The 21677-nt window shown below is 43.5% G+C and overlaps 2 protein-coding genes across 4 annotated transcripts in view; one reads left to right on the plus strand and one right to left on the minus strand.

Moving 5' to 3' along the window:
- The window catches only part of TMEM117 (transmembrane protein 117), a 215576-nt gene that overhangs the window by 23459 nt on the left and 170440 nt on the right, over positions 1–21677 (plus strand). For all 3 annotated transcript variants that reach the window (XM_083574570.1, XM_083574569.1, XM_083574571.1), the window contains exon 3: positions 17957–18089. In XM_083574570.1, coding sequence (XP_083430696.1) covers positions 17957–18089 — 133 coding nt within the window. The remainder of the gene's footprint in view (positions 1–17956; positions 18090–21677) is intronic.
- LOC310744051 (P2Y purinoceptor 1-like) lies at positions 8868–13259 on the minus strand (the record flags this gene model as incomplete). Its single annotated transcript, XM_083574796.1, has 2 exons — positions 8868–10078; positions 13205–13259. 2 exons carry the CDS (start codon positions 13257–13259, stop codon positions 9075–9077), a joined length of 1059 nt encoding a protein of 352 aa, XP_083430922.1. The 3' UTR covers positions 8868–9074.

The following is a 21677-nucleotide window of genomic DNA, read 5'->3' on the forward strand; positions in this document are numbered from 1 at the left end:
AGTGGTGCTTCAGGTTAAGAACAGTTTCAGGTTAAGAACGGACCTCCGGAACGAATTAAGTACTTAACCTGAGGTACCTGAGGTATTGTTTTAAGGTGATTGTTAGCATAAAGACACCGTATTCCATATAATGTTTAGATTTTTCTTTTCTTTTCTTTAAAAAATGTGGTTGATTACTGGGTTTTGCAAAGTTCAGGCTGTAATAAAAACGTTCTAAAACAAATGCTGGCAAAAAGTTATTGAAATGATTCAGTTACCTCGCACACCCCAAAGGAAGCGCTGTGGAATTCATGTCCGCCTCTTTGACTTCCTCTGAAAAATGCTAATAGACTCTGGATTAAAATGGTTGATTTGATTGAAAGGTTTATGTTGCCTATATAAACTATTCCAGTTGCTTTCCCTAAACTAAACTGGCAGCACATTCATTCAGAAGTAAATCCCGTTGGGTTGCATTCAGTGCTTTGCGAGCTGCGTCCCTTCTTCCCATGCAGCAGGAGTTCCCTTTCCTTGCTGCTCCCCATATGTGTAGGATTGCTCTACAAATTAATTTAATGCATGGTATGTGGGTCTCCTTGGGACGCGGGTGGCGCTGTGGGTAAAACCTCAGCGCCTAGGACTTGCTGATCGCATGGTCGGCGGTTCGAATCCCCGCGGCGGGGTGAGCTCCTGTCGTTCGGTCCCAGCTCCTGCCCACCTAGCAGTTCGAAAGCACCCCTAAGTGCAAGTAGATAAATAGGTACCGCTTTATAGCGGGAAGGTAAACGGCGTTCCGTGTGCTGCTCTGGTGCCGGTTCGCCAGAGCAGCTTCGTCACGCTGGCCACGTGACCCGGAAGTGTCTCCAGACAGCGCTGGCCCCCGGCCTCTAGAGTGAGATGAGCGCACAACCCTAGAGTCTGGCAAGACTGGCCCGTACGGGCAGGGTACCTATGTGGGTCTCCTTGGCATCCCTCTGAAAAAGAACTCGGTATTAGTTAATTAGAGCATTTTAGCTAATAGTGAGATCCAGAAACATTTAACTAACGCCTGCCAACTTTGTAAGACAATCTTGGCGATCTCTACGGTTGCCATATTCTGCAAAGTCATGCGAACAATGGCAGGACCTGTGCAACACATCTCTTATTTGGAGACTGTGTTGACACTGCCTCTCGACTACATCCGCTAATTGTTCTTTTCTTGCAGGGAAATGGGAACGAGCTCATTTCACACTATTTGGATGTGTCAAATCAAACAGAAATGAGTAATATTATAATGAAGCACTTAAAAGCCCCCTGTTTGCAGATTAAAATATGGCTAGGTAAATATGAACAGATGTCGGGTGCCTTTGGTTTGCAGGGAAACAAGTTAATCAGGGTGACATCAGAAATAGTTGTGTGCCGCTGAGTAAATGTACATTTTTAACTCCTCCAAATATTGTCTGTGGGGTTGCGAGAGAGGCCACAGTTTGCCCGTTATCTTTGGATATCATCCTGTCTGACCATGTAGCTGCTCACTCAAGTGCCACATGTTAGCTGGGAAATCTTTTTTGTTTGTGGATGAATGAGTCTTTACTATTGTTAGGGTTTTGATCTTGTTATATATATATATATAGAGAGAGAGAGAGAGAGAGAGAGAGTGTGTTTAACTATTTTATGTATAAATCACTATGAGACAGTGGGTAAGAAGATGATTAATTGTAGTATTATTAATAATGAATAATAGTAATTCTTCTGAAACAGGCATGGACATTGTTGATGTAAACGAAGGTAGCCATTTGAGGGCCACATAGCAGTGATCAGGAAGATCTGTTTATATCTATCTATCATCTATCATCTATCTATCATCTATCTCTCTATCTCTCTATCTCTCTATCATCTATCTATCTATCTATCTATCATCTAACTATCATCTATATCTATCTATCTATCTATCTATCTATCTATCATCTATCATCTATCTATCTATATCTATCATCTATCTATCATCTATCTCTATCTATCTATCTATCTATCTATCTATCTATATCTATATCTATCATCTATCTATCATCTATCTATCATCAAGCTATCTATCTCTATCATCTATCTATCTCTATCTATCTCTATCTATCTATCTATCTATCTATCATCTATCATCGATCATCTATCATCTATCATCTATCATCTATCATCTATCATCTATCATTTATCATCTATCATCTATCTATCTATCTATATCATCTATCTATCATCTATCTATCATCTATCTATCATCTATTTGGTGTTTTGTGCCCCCCCCCTTTCTTGGGTACAGAGTGGCTTCACATAATGAATCATTAAAACAAACATCTGAAATAAACATGACCAAGCAAGTTGCTTATTTTTCAAATTTTAATTTATTAAACGAAGGTAGCCATTTGTGGGCCACAAAGCAGTGATCAGGAAGATCTATCTATCTATCTATCTATATCTATCATCATGTATTTGGTGTTTTGTGCCCCCCCTTTCTTGGGTACAGAGTGGCTTCACATAACAAATCATTAAAACAAACATCTGAAATAAACATGACCATAAAACCACTATATTACACACACACACACACACACACACACACACACACAGCACAGAAGTTAAAATAGCTAAAGGGGGAAACTGATGAGAACTGATATTTATATATGTCAACTGTGGGGGCGGACCAGAATCCTCTGGGAAGGAGTTCCATACTTGGGGACACCACTGGGAATGCCCTGTCTCATGTCAACCACCATCTTCTGATGGTGATGGGATCAGGGTACCTCCTACTGATGGTAACAAACTGGGTTGGCTGGTAATGGGGAAAAATCTCCACCAGGCAGGTCCCAAGTAGGGATAAGGGAGAAATTTGATTCAGTCAATGTTGAAAGGTGAACCTACAGAACCATGCTTTCTGAAACAAAGCATAAACAGAGCCGCCCTTCACTATTTACACTTCTTGCAATTCTTCGGCTGCGTACTGAATACAAAAATGCATATACAAGGGTAAATATGGGCATATAAATACACTCATTAGTGAAAATAACATACAGAAATGCATTATTTTGGGGAAAATTACTTTGCAAAAATGTGCACATTACACAAAAATGCATATACTAAAATACTGATACATTTTCATGAACACTTTTAATAAAATCTTTTGCAAATGGATGCAGAAATATGGAGAACTGAACTTAAGATTAGGACAATGAGAAACCAAAATGGGCATATTTATATGCTAATAGTATGCTGACAGCTGACTTTTTTTTTACTTGGAGAGTCCTAAGTATCTGTGGTGCACAACCATATTGTAATAACACTGACTGCTCACTAGCTCTTCAAGTCTGATGCCTTTTGTAAAGATCTGTGATCTCTCTTCTCTTTAAATTATCCATTCTCTTTCATTTAAGATGTCAAAGCCATCTCAAGTCAAAGTCACCAAAGCAAGGTTTTTCTGTAGTTAGCTTGGTCCCCCCCAGAAAATACATGTTAAAAACACCTCTCTTTGCTGAGTAAGTATCTAAAAATAGTGGCTGTGTTTGCACAGTAGAGTGAATATGGTTCTAGAAAAGCAGTGACCTTTTTGTTATTTCTTTTTTTTTAAAGTGAACCATGGAGTCGCTATGTAAATCCTGTGTTAGCTAAACTGTAAAAATATAAAGCCATTTTATCAACAAGATCACTAGCTATTTATGAAAGTAATTACTGATCTGAAATGTGTGACTCATTAGCAAAGGCTGGGATCTAAAGAGCCACATGGGGGACTTTTGCACGTGCAGTGAAGCTCAAGCTTGCTTTCTGAAAATGGCGGCATATTCTACCTTTTAAAGGTTGCTTTGAAGCCCAGAAGAACTTTGGGATGTACTCTGATGCTCCTCAAGGAACTGGCTCACAATGCACAAAAGCACCCACCTAGTTAAATCAACGAAATCAGCTTCAGAGAAATACCGGTCCAGCTTCATAAGTCAAGATATGAACAAGACTTATGCAGTTGCTTCGCTCTTCCCTTCACAAGAGTCAAGGAGTCTCAAGTTAAGCATAGCTCCCTGTTGTGCCAGGTTGATGTCCTCCAGGGAACTGGTTGATGTCCTCCAAACAAGTGAGCATATGAAACCATGGTTGGTTTCATATCCAGGTTTCTTTGGAAGTTGCTCGCCATAGTTTCCTGGTTTAGACATAACAAGAAACCATACTAACCGTGATTTTGCTTGTTTACATGAGGGAAACAGCCAAGTGGCTGTGTTGAGGTGGAGATGAGGTTCATTAATCTCTTGGCTTATTTAGCTGAGATACTGTTGTCCAAGCATGGCCAGTGCATCCAAAATAAAGACATTCTGTGTGCATGTGAGAAATCTGAGGAACACTGGAAGTTGAGACAGACCATTGGTCCTTCTAGCTCTCCAGAGTTTCAGGCAGGAGTCTTCCCAGCCCTGCCTGGAGATACCAGGGGTTGAACTTTGGAACTTCTTCATGGCAAGCAAATGTTCTCCCACTGAATTGTGGCTGTGAATCATTTGCAAGTGATGACTTCCCTTTCTCAGTTTCCCCATTGACTGAGATACAAAATACTTTGGGCACACAAAGCTACACATGAGCAGGGAAAAGAAAGTAATAACTGCATGAATGAAACAGCTCCTCCCACCAAACATGGAAATAAATAGGGTAGTGGATGGACTTGGTGGGAAGCTCCTGAATTCACACTGGGTTAAGAATATTCTGTCGTCTTTAGTATGAACCTGTCTGCTCACTCTAGAGCTCTAGAACTCTAGAACTCACCAAGCAGAGTTCTGCTTCTGGTTTCTAAGCTATTTAAGCCTAGCTGGCAGTTGGATAGAGCGTAACATCCAGTCTATCCAAATGCTTTCTGAAGAAGAATTATCAGGCTAGCTCCCCACTGGCTTTTATAGGATCTGTAAAGATTTGATGGTTCTATAGGGCATTTGAAGCTCGTTAGGAGATCTTGGGTTTGATCTGTTTCTTCCTGGTGCTTCTAATGTTCGTTCTTTCTTTCTTTCTTTCTTTCTTTCTTTCTTTCTTTCTTTCTTTTTTACTTAGCTACTTCTAATTTTTTAAATGACATTTTTATTGTGGAGTTGGTAGCGACAGTGTGTTTATATTGCGAACCATCTTAAGTGGCCCTTAAAGTGTGGAATTTAAAGTTTTAACATTTAGTGGCAACATACATAATAATAAATTATTATTTGGCGGCGGATGGGGATATAAACACATTACATATAAGATCTGCATGTATTCCTTAGCAGCCTGTACAACATTCCATTGTACAACATGGAGTCCACTGTGCTGGGGACACCTATGCTAAAATTTACCTTGATGCTATTTGTATTCCTGGAGTGTTGTCATGACCAATGATTTTTAGCAAATAAATTAGACTGACTAACTGATATCCTAGGAATGGAACGGAACAGACTGATTTGGACTCATTTGGGGTAAAACAAGAATCTTCATCCATTTTTGTATTTTAATTGCCCATTGCTCTTCCTTTGTAGGTGAGCTAAATTCATGGCTGTACTAAATTCTATCAGGGATTTTATGTTTGCGGCACTGTACCATAAAACAGGAATTAAATTTACCTGCTTACCAGCTGTTGAATATAGGGACAGATGGAGCCCTAGAAACATTGCACTAGCCGCATGGGAGTTGCTTTCATCTGCACGGCTGGGATAACATTTGGCCAGGAGCCAATCAAGCTGGTCTTTCCCAAACGGCTCCCAGCAGAGTGCCAGGTCCATGTTTGGAGCCTATGGGATCTGCCCTTGTCTGTGCAATTGGGACATTTAACCATTCATCAAGGCCAGTGAATCCCAACCCCCCCCCATGGACCACTTGAAAATTGCTGTGGCCCTAACAGACCCCTTAATGATTTCTCTGCTACTTGTTGTAGCAATTGTTTTGCACTGTGCTAAACACTGTATGATTTTTTTTGGTATTTTTAGTTCTTATTTTTTATTACCATTTGAATTCCATAGACCTCTATAAAATTCAAAGTGGAAATGTTATTCAAAGACATGCCATGAATGATGCTCAGACCACAGTTTGGGTGCCTAGCAATCAGGGCAGAGGGGATACCACACGACTTAGGTGATGCTTAAGAAGCCCCAATGGAGAAAACTTCCTGCACATAAGCAATGGTTAAATCTGGAAATAGCAGGCAGTGGCTTTTAAGACTTGAAGGGCTATCATTCCCTTTCATAGCTGTCAACTTTTCCCTTTTCTTGCGAGGAATCCTATTCGGAATAAGGGAATTTCCCTTAAAAAAAGGGAAAAGTTGACAGCTATGTTCCCTTTCAATATGGAATGGTAAATGTGAACTGATTATATTACTGAGATCTGTTTCATTAGTGAACATCTGTCACACATCCTTCTCTGATGATATGGTAGAGTTTGGTGAGATTCCAATGTATTGAGACTTCCGGGTTGGCGCCTCCGGCAATGGCGGAGCTCCTCCGATCGGGAGTAACTTGCTCCGTGAAAAGCAGGGTCTGACCGCCACAGCGAAGGCGGAGACCCATTGAAATCACAAGCGGGAGAAGCTTGTGAACCTGGGATTTGGCTGGCACCTTTTGTGCCTCCCCTACTCGCGGGGAAACCCGGTTTCGGGGATCCGGAGCAACGTGGGGTGAGTGGCGCGGTGCTTCAAATTGACTGCTTCTTTCACGGAGTGAAGCCGCATTGCTGTTGCCGGAGAGCGCTGACTTTTTCCTGTGGACAATTGGATTTTAAACAACTACCCGTGAGTAGAATGGAAAATTGGATCTTTAAATACCTTAATTTGGCACTGAAACGGGGAAGGTCATAAACAGGAAGTCCGCCTTCCCCTTTTGTAAATAGATTGAAGCAAAGACATTATAAGCTAAAGTCTTTGAAAGCTTTTGGCAAAGGATTAAATTTTCATTGGTTAAAACTACAACCCCCCCCTGGAAGCAGGAGAAGAGGGGGAAAATTTTGGACTTAGCGAGCCTGCAGGAGAGAGTGAAAAACCAAATTACCACTGCTCCAAACCCGGTAAGGGCTGCCAGAAAGAGTGAAGTTTTGGGAGAGTCCATTGACTGCGAACAAAACATTTTTGACAGCTAGTTAAATAAGAGAAAGATACTGTTTCCATTGTCCTCTTCTGCGTTTAAAAAGGAGGAAAAGTAACTGGAAATTGAAACTATTTTTATGGCTTGAATTGTGTCTGAAAGGATTGATACAAGTGGAGACTGTTTCCCTCTAGAGGGAGTCTTTGAAACTGTCACAGGAGTGCAACTGGGGAATCACCAGCTGCAAGATAAGTAATTGTGAGAACCAGAGATTGACCTTGGACCACTCAAAATGTTGACAGGAGAAGCCATTGCGACGGTATTATGCAAGATAAGCTACTCGCTGGAACAGCTTCATAAGAAGACGGATGACATGTCTTTTAAAATTGACAACTTGGATCAAAAAGTGACTACCAACACAGAAATAATTCAGGACTTGGTACAAGAATCTACTTTGGCAGGTCAAATTGTGGAGGAGAAAGAGAAAGCTGTGGTTGTTGAGTCTAAAGTAATACAAGCGGGATCCTCAGTCTTACAGAAGCAAATTGAGGATTACATGAGGCTTTCTATGATTGAATCTAGAAAAAGCCAGATTTTGAGGATTGGATCCTGGCTTGAATGGAAGAAGGAAAGCTGGAAAGATCCCTCTATGCAGGGATCAACTGACTTTTGGGACATGGATTTGGGTCTGGAGGAGATTGGAGTTCTGGGAGCCTTTGGATTTGGAGGAATTTTGAAACATGTTATGAAACATCTTATAGACCTCAGCTTCAACTATGGAAATTCGGCTGACCTGCCTGGAAGGAATAAAAGCATTGTTAGGTTGGAGTCTTCCTGAGATCTGCTCTTTGGCATTAAAGAATATGAAGAATACCTGCAGAAGGGACCTGGAAAAGAGTTAAGAGCCTCGGACATAAGATCTCCAGGTTGATGGACTATATGGAATTGACGGAAAGAACTGGCAGAATCCGAAACCAGGGAGAGGAGATGGTGGAAGAAGATTAGAGAATTTAAAGTTTATATATAGAAATACTGTAAAATTAATGAATGATAGAAAAATGGTGGAAAGAAAATTTATGGCCTTAGCAGAAATGTTATAAGGAGTTAAGCATATATAAGTATTTTAGTTTTAATGATAAAAAATATGTTAAGATATTGATAATATGACAGAAAATTGAGAAAGATGGAAAGGATTTGCTGAAACAATTAATAGAAGTGGAATACAAAAAGGGAGGTGAGAAGAAGTCGAGGAAACAAGGGAATGAAAGATAGAGTATAGAAAAGGTGTGATGTATGTTTTTAAATGGTTATTGTTTTGTTTTGTTTAGGGTTAAGGTGGGTTAGGGTTTTGTTTAGTTTAGTTTAATATGTTTAGGTTGTGTTTTGTATTGTTTATATATTGTATTGTATTGTTTTTTTTCTTTCTTTGTCTTTTTTCTTTTTCTTTTCCTTTTCTGTAATCTTTAAAAGTAATAAATATTATTATTTTTTTAAAAAGAGATTCCAATGTATTGCCTGGTCCAAGATCAATCCAGTGAAAGTGGTCAGAATGGAATTTTTCTGCAGTGTGTGAGCAGCTATCAAGCTGCGTAGAACCCTTAGTCCAGTTCACTTAAGGCATAGCCCTTTCCAGACATTACAATTTGGGAAAAATAAACACACGAGGAGGAAGGGGAGAGGAATCCACTTGCCCCAAGCCTTTCCGGTTGTGAAGGAAGCAGCAATCTCCTTCTGAAGAGTCACTCTACATTCTAGAACCCTGGTTTTCCAGGATTCCAAAATGTGTGTGTAACCTCCATGAGCACAGAAGGTTCCCAGCTTCAGATGTTACCATCTATGAGCTGGAAGGGCAATGGGAATGAAGCTGGAAGAAGCTGGAGCCAGTATGCTCATCCCTACCACCTGTCCTTATGGGTTTACTTTACTCTAACGGTAATGCTCGAAGAAAGACTCAATGACCTTGAAAAGCTTGCTGATATGCCAGCAGAGCTTGATTCAACAAAAGGTACCACTTGTCTCAAAACTATTACCAGAGCAGAAGTTGAAAATGACGAAGCATCTAACCTATCAAAGTGCAGCTGCAGCATCCTCAATTTTATGTGATCGACAGCAATGACATCTGTGTTTAGAACACTGCATGGTTTTGAACTTATCTTGGAATTTCTTGCTTGCAAGCACGAAAATGATGGGGTTTAGGGAGCTGCTCAAAACACAGATGACTTCGGTGAACTTATAAATGACAACTATCAGGTGTATATTGTCAGAGTTGAGCTGGTAATTCATTCTGTAAATTATCACTGCCGTCATTGTGGCATGATAGGGAATGAAGGCCACCGCAAAAACAACCATTGCAGCTAAAACCAATATCAAGGACTTTCCAATTCGGTGTCTTCCCTGTTGGCGGTTTTTCATTTTCTGTAATGCTTTCACAGTCAACGTGTAGCATGTAAAGATGACTATGACTGGAATAAGGAATCCAAAGAGAACTCTGAAAATGGTAAAAGGCACCGCAAAGTGCAGAGGGTCTCCCACTTTATCCAGGCAAGCTGCAGATTCCCTTTTCCTCTGGACCATGAATGTGTAGTAAAAATCAGGAATGGACTCTATGAAAATGAGGACCCATATGGCGATGGTGCAATACGTAGCTCTGCTTTTATCCCACCACTTTAAGGAACGAATTGGGTGGACGGCACCTAGAAATCGGTCAAAGCTGATCAGTGTGAGAAAATAGATGCTTCCGTAGACATTAATGTCGAAGAACGTTCGTTTCACCTGGCAGAATATCTGGGTAGAATATGCTGTGTGATTAAGTAGAAGGTAGTAGGCTGAAAAGGGAATCAGGAAAATCCAGGTGAAGTCGCACAGTGCCAAATTGAATAAAAACACGGTACTACTGGTCCACGATTTCACAGTGTATATATAATAGAGCAGCGTGAACGTGTTCCCAAGAAATCCTATTAGCACAACTAAGAAGCAAAGTATAAACACAAAGTAGCAGTACCATTCCAGCCTGCTAAAGCTGCTGCAGAAGGTAATGCAAGTAGTATTTGACATCCTTCCATGGATTTTACCTGAAAGCAAAAGAAAAAGTCAAGGTGTTGCTTCAAAACACTTAAAAGGATCTCGGTGAGCATACGGGATTTTGGTGGTAAATAAATTATCTGTGGCCCGCTCAGTTGGTACTGGCTCGGACCGAATGATAGTATGGTACAATAAAATTGGAAAGTGGGCATTTCTGCACAGCAGAAGATTCATGCACATTTTGTGCAGTGTCTGTGTAGCCAGTGTGGTGTAGTGGTTAAGAGCAGTGGGCTCGTAATCTGGTGAATTGGGTTTGCTTCCCCGCTACTCCACATGCAGCTGCTGGGTGACCTTGGGCTAGTCACACTTTTATGAAGTCTCTCAGCCCCACTTACCTCACAGGGTGTTTGTTGTGGGGGAGGAAGGGAAAGGAGATTGTTAGTCACTTTGAGATTCCTCAGGTAAAGGTAAAGGGACCCCTGACCATTAGGTCCAGTCGTGACTGACTCTGGGGTTGCGGCGCTCATCTCACTTTATTGGCTGAGGGAGCCGGCGTACAGCTTCCAGGTCATGTGGCCAGCATGACTAAGCCGCTTCTGGCGAACCAGAGCAGCGCACGGAAATGCCATTTATCTTCCCGCTGGAGCGGTACCTATTTATCTACTTGCACTTTGACGTGCTTTCGAACTGCTAGGTTAGCAGGAGCAGGGACCGAGCAATGGGAGCTCACCCTGTCACGGGGATTCGAACCGCCGACCTTCTGATCGGCAAGCCCTAGGCTCTGTGGTTTAAGGTAGTGATAAAGCGGGATATCAGATCCAAACTCTTCTGTATGACATTGCCTTCATCCAAATGCCATCCCCATATTGTTATCCCATGTAATTTGGATTTACTGTTTCAGTGGGAAAATATGGCAAATAAGGATGCTTCTTGATGGCCCTTTCCCTTCCCTTATTTGCCATATTTTTTTTGCATGCAGAAGGTCCCAGGTTATCCCTGGCATTGGAGAGACCACAGCCTGAGACAGCTGCTGCCAGCTAGTGGGGTTACTCTGAGACAGATAGACCTTTGGTCTAACTTGATATAAGACAGCTTCCTAGCCTTGCCATGACTTTTGTTTAGCCAATTGGTACCTTGCTTCTCAAACTTAATCCGTTCCGGGAGTCTGTCTGACTGCTGAAACCGCTCAAAAATCAAGACGCAGCTTCTGATTGGCTGCAGGAGCTTCCTGCACTCAAGCGGAAGCCGTGTTGGATGTTCAGCTTCCGAAAAGCATTCGCAAACCGGAACACTTACTTCTGGGTTTGCAGAATTTAGGAGCCGATTTGTTCAACAACTAAGCCGCTCGAGAACCAAAATACCACTGTATATAAAGCTTTCTTCTCATGGTGAATAGCAAGTACATTTGGGGATTGTGGGGGTGGATTCTGATCAGGACTGTGGTGGTGGGGTTCCGAAGGGTTAAACCCCCTCATCATGGTCCCAATCCATCTCCCCTTCCCCTGCTCCATCCTATATATCAACAAAGCAAGGCCCCACGATGACAATAATGCCACATTTAATTTGTCACTGAGTCTCTCCAGGCAATGTTTGCAAATCGCCTGTTCCATAAAACCCTAGTTTTCTGTACCTAAGACTGCTATTTTATGTGTTCTTAGACTGCTCATTTCCACAATCCTGCTGTTCCTGTTTGGAGGATACCTTGCGTTCCAGCAGGGTAATGCAACTCGTTTTGTAGTTATAAGTATCTATTGGCAATTACTTCTCACTGCTTAATCTCTGGGCTACTATAAAGGCTCCCATAATTACAAGCACAAAATGATAAGGAGACATTATCCAGGCTAAGATGATAATATTTAATTACTTCCTGCTAAACAAAGGTACTATGAAGGCAACAATCCCATAATGTGCGTTAATGCTGCTTTCTGTGTCTAAAATTACCAAATGAAACCAAATGAGGACCAAATGAAACATGAGAAGGTGGGGGGGGTATATTAGCTTCATCATGTGTCAAAGCATGTGTGAGTGGGTCATGGAGCTATGTGCTGTTGACAGATGTGAAGACTGCCCATTATTTATTTTTCCAATCAATTTATATTCCACCATTCCTGTGGCATCAATGACAAAGCATCCTACAAACAATTAAGGCATCAATGACAAAGCATCCTACAAACAATCTCAGTCCAGAGTCGGCATAGCTTTAGGCAGGATGAGGCCATCACCTCATGCAGTGTCCCCCGCTGGGTGCTCCACTACTGCCAGAGAAGCAGTGCTGATTTTGGATGAGATTGTGTCAATTTCCAGCAAGGTGTTGCTGGAATGACAATCACAAGAGCTCGTGTGATTTCTTGCACGATCTCACCTGAAATCAGCATTGATGCCAGCACATTGAAAATGCATGCACTACGGTAAAGTGTGTAAACAATGCATATATCAGTGACTATAGCATACACCAGTGTGTTACATTAGGGAAAAGTGCTTTGCAAACGTGTGCATGAAGATACATTTATCATGTAATGCTGATGAATTTTCATCTAGACTTAAAAAATAAATAAATCCACAAATTGATGTGTATGTAGAGAACTGACAGTTGGAAAAATGAGAGACTGAGAGAAACTGAAACTGTCACGTTCACCCATTCCTAGTCATGTATATCCTATATTATGGGATACAATGCAAACAATGGTTCATAATTATAGCCTTTCACGCTTTGCAGCATTAGGCGTTAGTAAAAACAGAAACAGATATTGGTCTTTAATGGAACAGTAGCTAATATGACATCCAGTACTGAAAATTAATGCTTTACCTTTTGGTTATTAATTGTGAGGCAAATTCCTCTTTTATGCTCAATTAACACTCCAGTAAAGTGTAATGAGCTATGCCAATAGAAATTTAACGTTTCATTTTAATTCTTAATGCAGTCAAGGTAAAATGAATTGTCAAGATCTGTATTTATTAGAATTAAAGGAGAACTGCTTGAAAATCATTTCAGAATAAGAATTCATGGAAAATATAATATTCAGCTGCAGGCTCTGTATTCCATGCTTATGTATAACTTAAAACTCAGGTTAGTTCCTACATTTCTTTCTCGAGACAGACAGATGCCAAGAACAACACTAAATGCTGTATCCGATTCAAACAAATACTTGAAAATAGGTCTTTTACTATTTTCTTACCTGGTTTAAAAATGGTTGCATTCTCCATTGAGCAGGGCTGGGAGTTCCAAGTCATCTCGGAATTTCCCCATTAATCTCCAGCTTTGTCAAAATGGGATGCTATCCCATTAACGTCTATGTTCTCATCTGTGTTTGTTAATAATCCACATATTGTGGATAATGAAAATGGAAACATACGGGCCACTTCTTTCAGCCTCTAGACTCCTCCCCTTCGCAGAGAAAGGCTAAGTCACACTTTTCTGCTTGCCCACACTTTTACAATGATACCGCATATTATCTCGGGAAAACAATTTGCCGCCTGTGTTTTCACTGCTTATCATAAAAATACGCCGCACAAAATCCAAACCGATCAGGTTTTGTTTTGTGTAGATGCTTTTAAGGAATCCTAGGAAACCAATCCAAAGTACACAACAGCAGCTAGCTAGCTACCTTTGTGGGTCTTTTTGCTCACAGCACTGGCACCTCCGTTTGCCATTGTGGTGCACTGATTAGTGTGTCAGACTGGGGCCTCAGGGAGCAGGGTTCAAATCTCCACTAAGCCATACAACTCACTGGGTGACCTTGGGCCAGTTGCTGTCGGTCAACCTAACCTACCTCACTGCGTTGTTGTGAGGTTATAATGGGGAGGGGCAGAACCATGCTTGCCACCTTGAGGTCCTTGGAAGAAGAAGAAGAAGAAGAAGAAGAAGAAGAAGAAGAAGAGGAGGAATAGTAGTTTGGATTTGATATCCCGCTTTATCACTACCCGAAGGAGTCTCAAAGCAGCTAACATTCTCCTTTCCCTTCCTCCCCCACAACAAACACTCTGTGAGGTGAGTGGGGCTGAGAGACTTCAGAGAAGTGTGACTGGCCCAAGGTCACCCAGCAGCTGCATGTGGAGGAGTGGGGAAGCGAACCCGGTTCACCAGATTACGAGTCTATCGCTCTTAACCACTACACCACACTGGCTCGCTAGAGGAAAGCCAGAGTTCAATGTAACAAGGAAGGGAGGATCTTCCCTTTGTTGGTGGCCCATTTTGAGAAGGACGTAGTAGTCTTAGTGAATAGTACCTCTTAGAGATTTTTTAAAAATATTAGGTGGTACATAACTGCTTTAAATAAACAAACAATAGTCTTCCCAAGCTGACAAATGTTTGCCATCGAGTCCAATGACCGTTGCTTCTCCAGGCTTCTCCTCTTTAGCCTGCTGGGGTGATTATTGGTGTGCAGGTGGCATCACTCGGAGAGTCCTATCTTAAGGAAGAGCTGCTGGTGGTCGGCTTTTATTTTAAGAACATAAAAAGAGCCTACTGGACCAGGACGGTGGCCCTTTCAGTCCAGCATCCTGTTCTCACAGTGGCCAACCAAATGTTCCCGCATTCAGCAGGGCTTGTCTTATGTTCTTATGAAGAATTTGTTTCCATCACAAGGTGGCATTGCAAAGGTTTACTCGTTCCAACTTCTCTTATGGTCGTTTTTAGTATTTAATCTCTGTGGTTTGATATTCACATTTTAAAAAATGGTAAAAGGTAAAGGACCCCCGGACGGTTAAGTCCAGTCAAAGGCGACTATGGAATTGTGGCGCTCATCTCACTTTCAGGCCGAGGGAGACGGCTTTTGTCCACAGACAGCTTTCCCGGGTCATGTGGCCAGCACAACAGAACACTGTGACAGAAACCAGAGCACACGGAAGCGCTGTTTACCTTCCCACCACAGTGGTACCTATTTATCTACTTGCACTGGCATGCTTTCAAACTGCTAGGTTGGCAGGAACTGGGACAGAGCAACAGGAGCTCACTCCATTGTGGAGATGCGAACCGCCGACCTTCCGACTGGCAAGCCCAGGAGGCTCAGTGGTTTAGACCACAGCACCACCCATGTTCCTGATTGATATTCATATAATTGCCATATTCGCATAACCTGTCTCATCCTTTCAAATACTAACTTTTTGGATTTTAACTCATCATGCTCAATTGTACACATGTAGCAGAATACTGGGAATTGTGACGTAGCAAGAATGGATTTTGTACCACTTTCAACAGCAGGCTTTGAGTTTTCATGTCATTTTTAAAAAATGGTCCCTTCCTTTTTTTAAAAAAAACAAATAAACAGCTTCCATTTAGACAATTAGCGTAGCAGACTGTAATAGAAATTCTCTTCCTGGTGTGTTAGCTTGCTACTTGCAGGGAGGTGTTGCTTCTGTACATGAGAAGGTTTTTCAAAAAGGGTATTTCAACCTGCTGTCTGACATGGCACAACCCACCTTGCTGTCCCAGGACCCTTCCACCTCATTGGACTGCCACACATGTCAATCTGGGCTTAGTTCTACTAAAATCAATTAAAATTCAAGCACCACAGGTCATAGTTTGAACCACCTCCTTTTTTGTGTTAACCAATTAGCCTCCTGAAATAGAGGCATTTCAACGAAAGCCATTAACGTAAGCTTCTTTGTAGCCACTTTAAGTATTTTTCATTGTGAGAAATGATTCTATTTTAGATGCTCGTTCTCCCAGACTTGCCTCCTGAAGCATCGCTCATGGCACTTAGCCATCACTTACTTATACATTGCCTCATTAGGAAGAAGTGGTATGTTAACTTTTCAGCATTAAATAATGTCAGCACTCAGCCTACTTCCCCCCCTTTTTTTGGTTAACGCTGCTCTCTAAGTAGGGTAATCACATTGCAGGAAGAGACTTCTACCATGGTCATATCTGAAACCAAAAGGGCTAGAATTTACCTCAGAACTGGGCTGGGGCTGGGGGAGAAATTGTTAAGATGGGAATACAGTATAACCGTAGCTCTAACTCAGTAAAAGAAGCCTTTAGCTTTTTCACAGAGAATAAAATATGCTGTAGATATCCAGTTAGGATGGAGATTAATGACTTTATTGTTAGCATACCACCAAGCTGAATGCTGTCAGCAGGTCTAATTACTCTTCTGTATGGCTGAGTTGCCACAATAAACATTCTTTTGTTGCGTTCCCCATGAAATACATTCTCCACTAACCGGACTCTTAAACAGGACTCTTAAAGCCAGTTCAAACTGAGTTGAAGTAGTTCTCTTGGGTTGCAGTTCTAAACTTGCTCGCACAGGAGTAAGTGCCATATCATTCATTGTGGCTTACCTCTGAATAGGTACGGATGAGATTGCCGTGTTGCAAGTCTGGGGGTGGGGCAAGGTGGGCAGCCAATGGCATCTTATCTCTTCCATTTGACCAACTTGAATCAACCCAGGGCCTACATGCTAGCAAGACTGAAGCAACACAACAGAGGAGAGTCCAGGAAATATTACTTGTAGATAGACTATGCCCTTGTGGACAGAGACAAATAGAATCCATCACACATGTTATTTTGCACTGCCCCTGGTATCAGATAATACAATCCAAGTTTATTAATCAGTTGGTTGTTAGCAGGGAGTGGCATTCAGGCGAATGTAAGGTAGCCTTCCTTATGCTTACTCAGGATGGAGATAGCAATCAGGTTTGTGCAACACGTACAGAGGATTCCTGAATGTTATACAACACTAATCTAAGTGTTAAAAAGGTAAAGTTAAAGGGACCCCTGACCATTAGGTCCAGTCGTGACCGACTCTGGGGTTGCGACGCTCATCTCACTTTATTGGCCGAGGGAGCCGGCGTACAGCTTCCGGATCATGTGGCCAGCATGACTAAGCCGCTTCTGGGCGAACCAGAGCAGCACACGGAAATGCTGTTTATCTTCCTGCCCGAGCAGTACCTATTTATCTACTTGCACTGGCGTGCTTTCGAACTGCTAGGTTGGCAGGAGCAGGGACCGAGCAATGGAAGCTCACCCCGTCGTGGGGATTTGAACCGCCGACCTTCTGATCAGCAAGTCCTAGGCTCTGTGGTTTAACCCACAGCGCCACCTGCGTCCCAAATCTAAGCGTTAGATGCAGGTTTTTGTTTAGCTGGTGATGATGCTGAAAACCAGATACTGTATTTCCCAGCCCTAATCATGGGTGGGATGGCAGAGTTGAAGGATACACCCCAGCCAGACCAAAACACTCAAAGTAGGGCCAGAAGCAGGTGTGACTAGGCAGAGCTTGTGCCCGGAGGAGGGATGTGGAAGGGCCACTTTCAGCCCCCAACCCCAGGCCATACCCAGTAAACTTGCACATTTACTGAAATACCCATGAGCACATGTATACTAGCTTGAGGAACTTTGGCCGAGGGAACAGCAGAACTTTGGAATCCAAATTATTCCTTTGGAAGTCAGCAGTCAAATTATCCAAGCAACCCAGAAGCTGCCTCACCCCCACACCCCCACACCCACTTGTTCTTCCTAGTATAATATCTCAACAGGCCCAACAAGAAAATACTATGATGTGGGAAGGAGTGTGTGCCAGGCCACAGCAGGAGCTTTGGAGCCAATATTCTGCGTGTCTCATTCTGTGGGAGCCACAAGCCAATTCTTTCATTTCACACAGAACCAACAAAAACTGCACCATTCCAAAAACGTTTTGCAGTTAAATGTATGCATGAATGTGACACGAGTTTTCCAAGCCACGTCACAACCCGCTGGGAAGGTGTATCTCTGTTTACCGTGTAAACAGATGCCTTACAATGGAGCCGCCGACCATATTATTCGCCAAACCTGCGCATTTGCATGTTTATTGGAGTTTGATTCAATCATTGAGCCTCCTAGGCAAATATAGACCTGCCACCTGTGTTTTCTCCCTCTCGTATTAGAGCAGTGGAAAACCTGTTGGGCGAACATTTGTTTTAACCCGTTTCTAACCATCTTCTCATTGCAGGCCAATTACTCCGATTGAAAATGTTCCGAGAGGACCATGGGTCTTGGATGACAATGTTCTTCAGCACCATCCTCTTCCTCTTTATTTTTTCTCACATATATAATCTGTGTCTCCTTATGGCAGGTTACATGAGGTAAGCTGTGTTTCCCTAAACCATATCCTCTTAATTAGCTCTTTTGGGTGCCGTAACAAATTGGTCATTGGGTAGCTAACAGAGAGCCTATGGTCCTCCAAATGTTCTGGGACTCCAACTCCCACCAGTCCCAACCAATGGTTAGGGATTATGAGAGCTGCAGTCCAGAAAACATACTGAGTGTGACAGGTCTGCATTGCGGAGTGAATCAGATTCATTCCTATCCTTGAATATGACACAAATATTTTCATAACTGAAAATTGCAACTTGAGTGGTGAATACAACTTGAATTCCTGGAGGTGTGTATGTGGTTGTTGTTTCAATGCTCATCAGTTTCTGGCATATGGCTAGAAAAGAAGTGAAGGACACGGGCCTGCTGATTTCAGGCTATCATGTCTTTTAAATTTTACTAGGGGGTGGCGCCCACCTGCATTCCCCCGCCTCCTTCTCCACATTTTCTCCCTCTTTCTATGTTTCACAAACACACACATAACCTGCATCACAACCCTCCCAGACCCTGCAGTTGGGGGACACCAGGACAGTAAAGGGCTACACAGTGCAGCCCCAGAAGACATCTCACTTGGGGTCACCTCAACACAGCAGTGCCTCTGTGCAGGTGACCTATTTTATTCCATGAGCCCACCAGTCACGTATGGAACTTGTTACGTTCACTTGTTTTTGCTTACTAGCTGGGGCAATAAAATGGGGAGCAGTGGGGGAAGGAGTAAACGGAATGTGTCAAGAACCTGGTAGTGAACGGCATGAATTTTGTTGAGGTTACCGTATTTTTCGCTCGATAACACGCACCTGACCATAACACGCACATCGTTTTTAGAGGAGGAAAACAAGGGAAAAAACATTCTGAATGAAACAGTGGATGTATCATTTTTGTGCTTCATGCTGTGGCCACAGACATGTGATCTGATGGTGAATTTGGGGTGACCCAATGCAAAAATCCTGAGAATCCCTGTGGATCCATGCTTTGTAACCACGTTTTTGCACCATTGCAGCCCCAGGCAACAGTGGGTGCGTGATTTGGGGGGGGGGCAGGCTGTAGCCATGGACATGCTATGTGATCTGATGGTGAATTTGGGGTGACCCAATGCAAAGATCCTGAGGATCCATGTGGATCCATGCTTTTTAACCACATTTTTGCACCATTGCAGCCCCAGGCAACAGTGCGTGTGTGATTTTTGGGGGGCAGGCTGTAGCCATGGACATGCTATGTGATCTGATGGTGAATTTGGGGTGACCCAATGCAAAGATCCTGAGGATCCATGTGGATCCATGCTTTTTAACCACATTTTAAGTGGGGAAGGAAGGAAAAATACAGAATGGACAAGGAGCACGAGAGGGGTGTGCAGAGAAGCAGCTGGCTAAGAATGCAGGAGAGGGGTATAACGGGAGGGAGGAAAGGAAGGCAAAAGTTTTCCCTCACCTACCCACCCAAGCCAGCCAGCTCTCTCTCTCTCTCTCTCTCTCTCTCTCTCTCTCTCTCTCTCTCTCCCTCCTGCATGTTTTCAGCAGCACCGGAGCACAGAGACGACACTCTGCTTTCCCCTCTGCTTGCCTGGAGGGGAGGGGCTTTCCCTGCTCTTTGTTCCGTTTGAGCAAACACAGCAAGGAAACAGAGGAGGGTGGGCAGTAAGACCCTGAGGCAGAATGCAGGAAAGCAGCCACTTCCTCTTTTCAGGTTTCCCTTCTCCGAGACGCGCGATTTGATTTTTGCCTGATTTTTTTTGCCATTTGGCTCCAGGGACCACACATTCGCTCAATAACACGCACAGACATTTCCCCTTCCTTTTTAGGAGAAAAAATCTGCGTGTTATAGAGGGAAAAATACGGTACTTCTGGTCAAACATGGTGTCAGTGGCGTAGCGTGGGGGGTGCAGGGGGGGCCGGCCGCACCGGCCGCACCATCTGGGGGGGGGCGCGCACTCGCAGCTCTCTGCCCCTACCGGGCTCACTCACTCTCTCTCACTGCAGGGGGCGCAAATTACTTGCCTTGCCCCGGGTGCTGACAACCCACGCTACACCACTGCATGGTGTGTCCTGCTTTTGGGGAAGCTGTATTTCCTTTTGCCTTTTTTATTTTTAAAGTGCTCTTTTCTGAAGGGGGATTATATTTAAAGCATCCCTGCTGCTGGATTGGGGAGCTTTCCCCCCTCAAAAACACACAAACAAGCCAATGAACCAAACCAAACATGGTGTTTTATAAAACATTGAAACACACATTTTTTTGAGGATTCAAAATACTAGAGAAGCCATTTTATGCAGCAGAGCCCAGGAAGGACTAGGGGCTGGGTGTGAAGAATACACAAAACCTGCCACACCAGCCGAACCCTTGCCGCTGGGTGGGCATGGGGCACAGAGGGTTCACGGGCCACACTGTGTTGCGTACCTGTGCAGGGGAGAGCCCATCTGGCCTTGGCGAGGGGACCAGGGTCGTGGTGCAAGGCCAGGCTCTGGAGCACAGAGGCCCCCAGCAGCAGGCAGGGTGGGGATCTTGGTGGGGTCATGCACCCTCAAAACCATGTGCCTGGGGCTACAGCCCGACTAGCTCTCCCCACGCTATGGCCCTAGTTATATGTTAGCATCTTAACAGACTCTGTCTGAGGACACATCACCCTGGCTGAAACTTAGCAGGTCTTGGCCTTCTCACTGTCTGCCACACTAGGGGGCTGCCTAAGTGCCTCTATCCCCATCTTTCAGCACGGACACTGAGGTCCAGCTCCGAGGGCCTTCTGGCGGCTCCCTCCCTGCGAGAGTGAGGTTAGAGGGAACCAGGCAGAAGGCCTTCTCGGTGGTGGCGCCCGCCCTGTGGAACGCCCTCCCATCAGATGTCAAGGAAAGAAACACCTATCTGACTTTTAGAAGACATCTGAAGGCAGCCCTGTTTAGGGAAGTTTTTAATGTTTGATGTTTTATCGTGTTTTCAATATTTTGTTGGGAGCCGCCCAGAGTGGCTGGGGAAACCCAGCCAGATGGGTGGTGCGTGTGTGTGTGTGTGTGTGTGTGTGTATATATATATTATATTGCCTGGGGTTCCCAAGATGGTCCCTATGGACATATACCCTTTGATGCTCACCAAGACCCCTTGCCCCTTCTGGATTTTAATTTTAAAAAACCCAGAGTTTTACAAAACTGTTTGCTTCTCTGCTTGGGAAGCATTGCCTGTTTTTTCTTTTCTTTTTCTGAGGTGTGGTGGAGTGACGTAGCCTGTTGTTTGTTTAGAACATGGGTAGGCAAACTAAGGCCCGAGGGCTGGCTCCAGCCCAATCGATTTCTAAATCTGGCCCGTGGACGGTCTAGGAATCAGCATGTTTTTACATGAATAGAATGTGTCCTTTTATTAAAATGCATCTCTGGGTTATGTGTGGGCATAGGGATTTGTTCTTCCCCCCCAAAAAATATAGTCCTGCCCCCCACAAGGTCTGAGGGACAGTGGACTGGCCCCCTGCTGAAAAAGTTTGCTGACCCCTGGTTTAGAGGGAAGATGATTCTGAGAATTCCCAATGTTCTTTGAAATGCACATTTTGTAGTGTGCACAACAGGGATCCCCCCCAAGTGTGCCATTGGACCCAAAGA

This window comes from Podarcis filfolensis, assembly GCF_964270895.1.
Source record: "Podarcis filfolensis genome assembly, chromosome: 10".
Lineage (NCBI taxonomy): Eukaryota > Metazoa > Chordata > Lepidosauria > Squamata > Lacertidae > Podarcis > Podarcis filfolensis.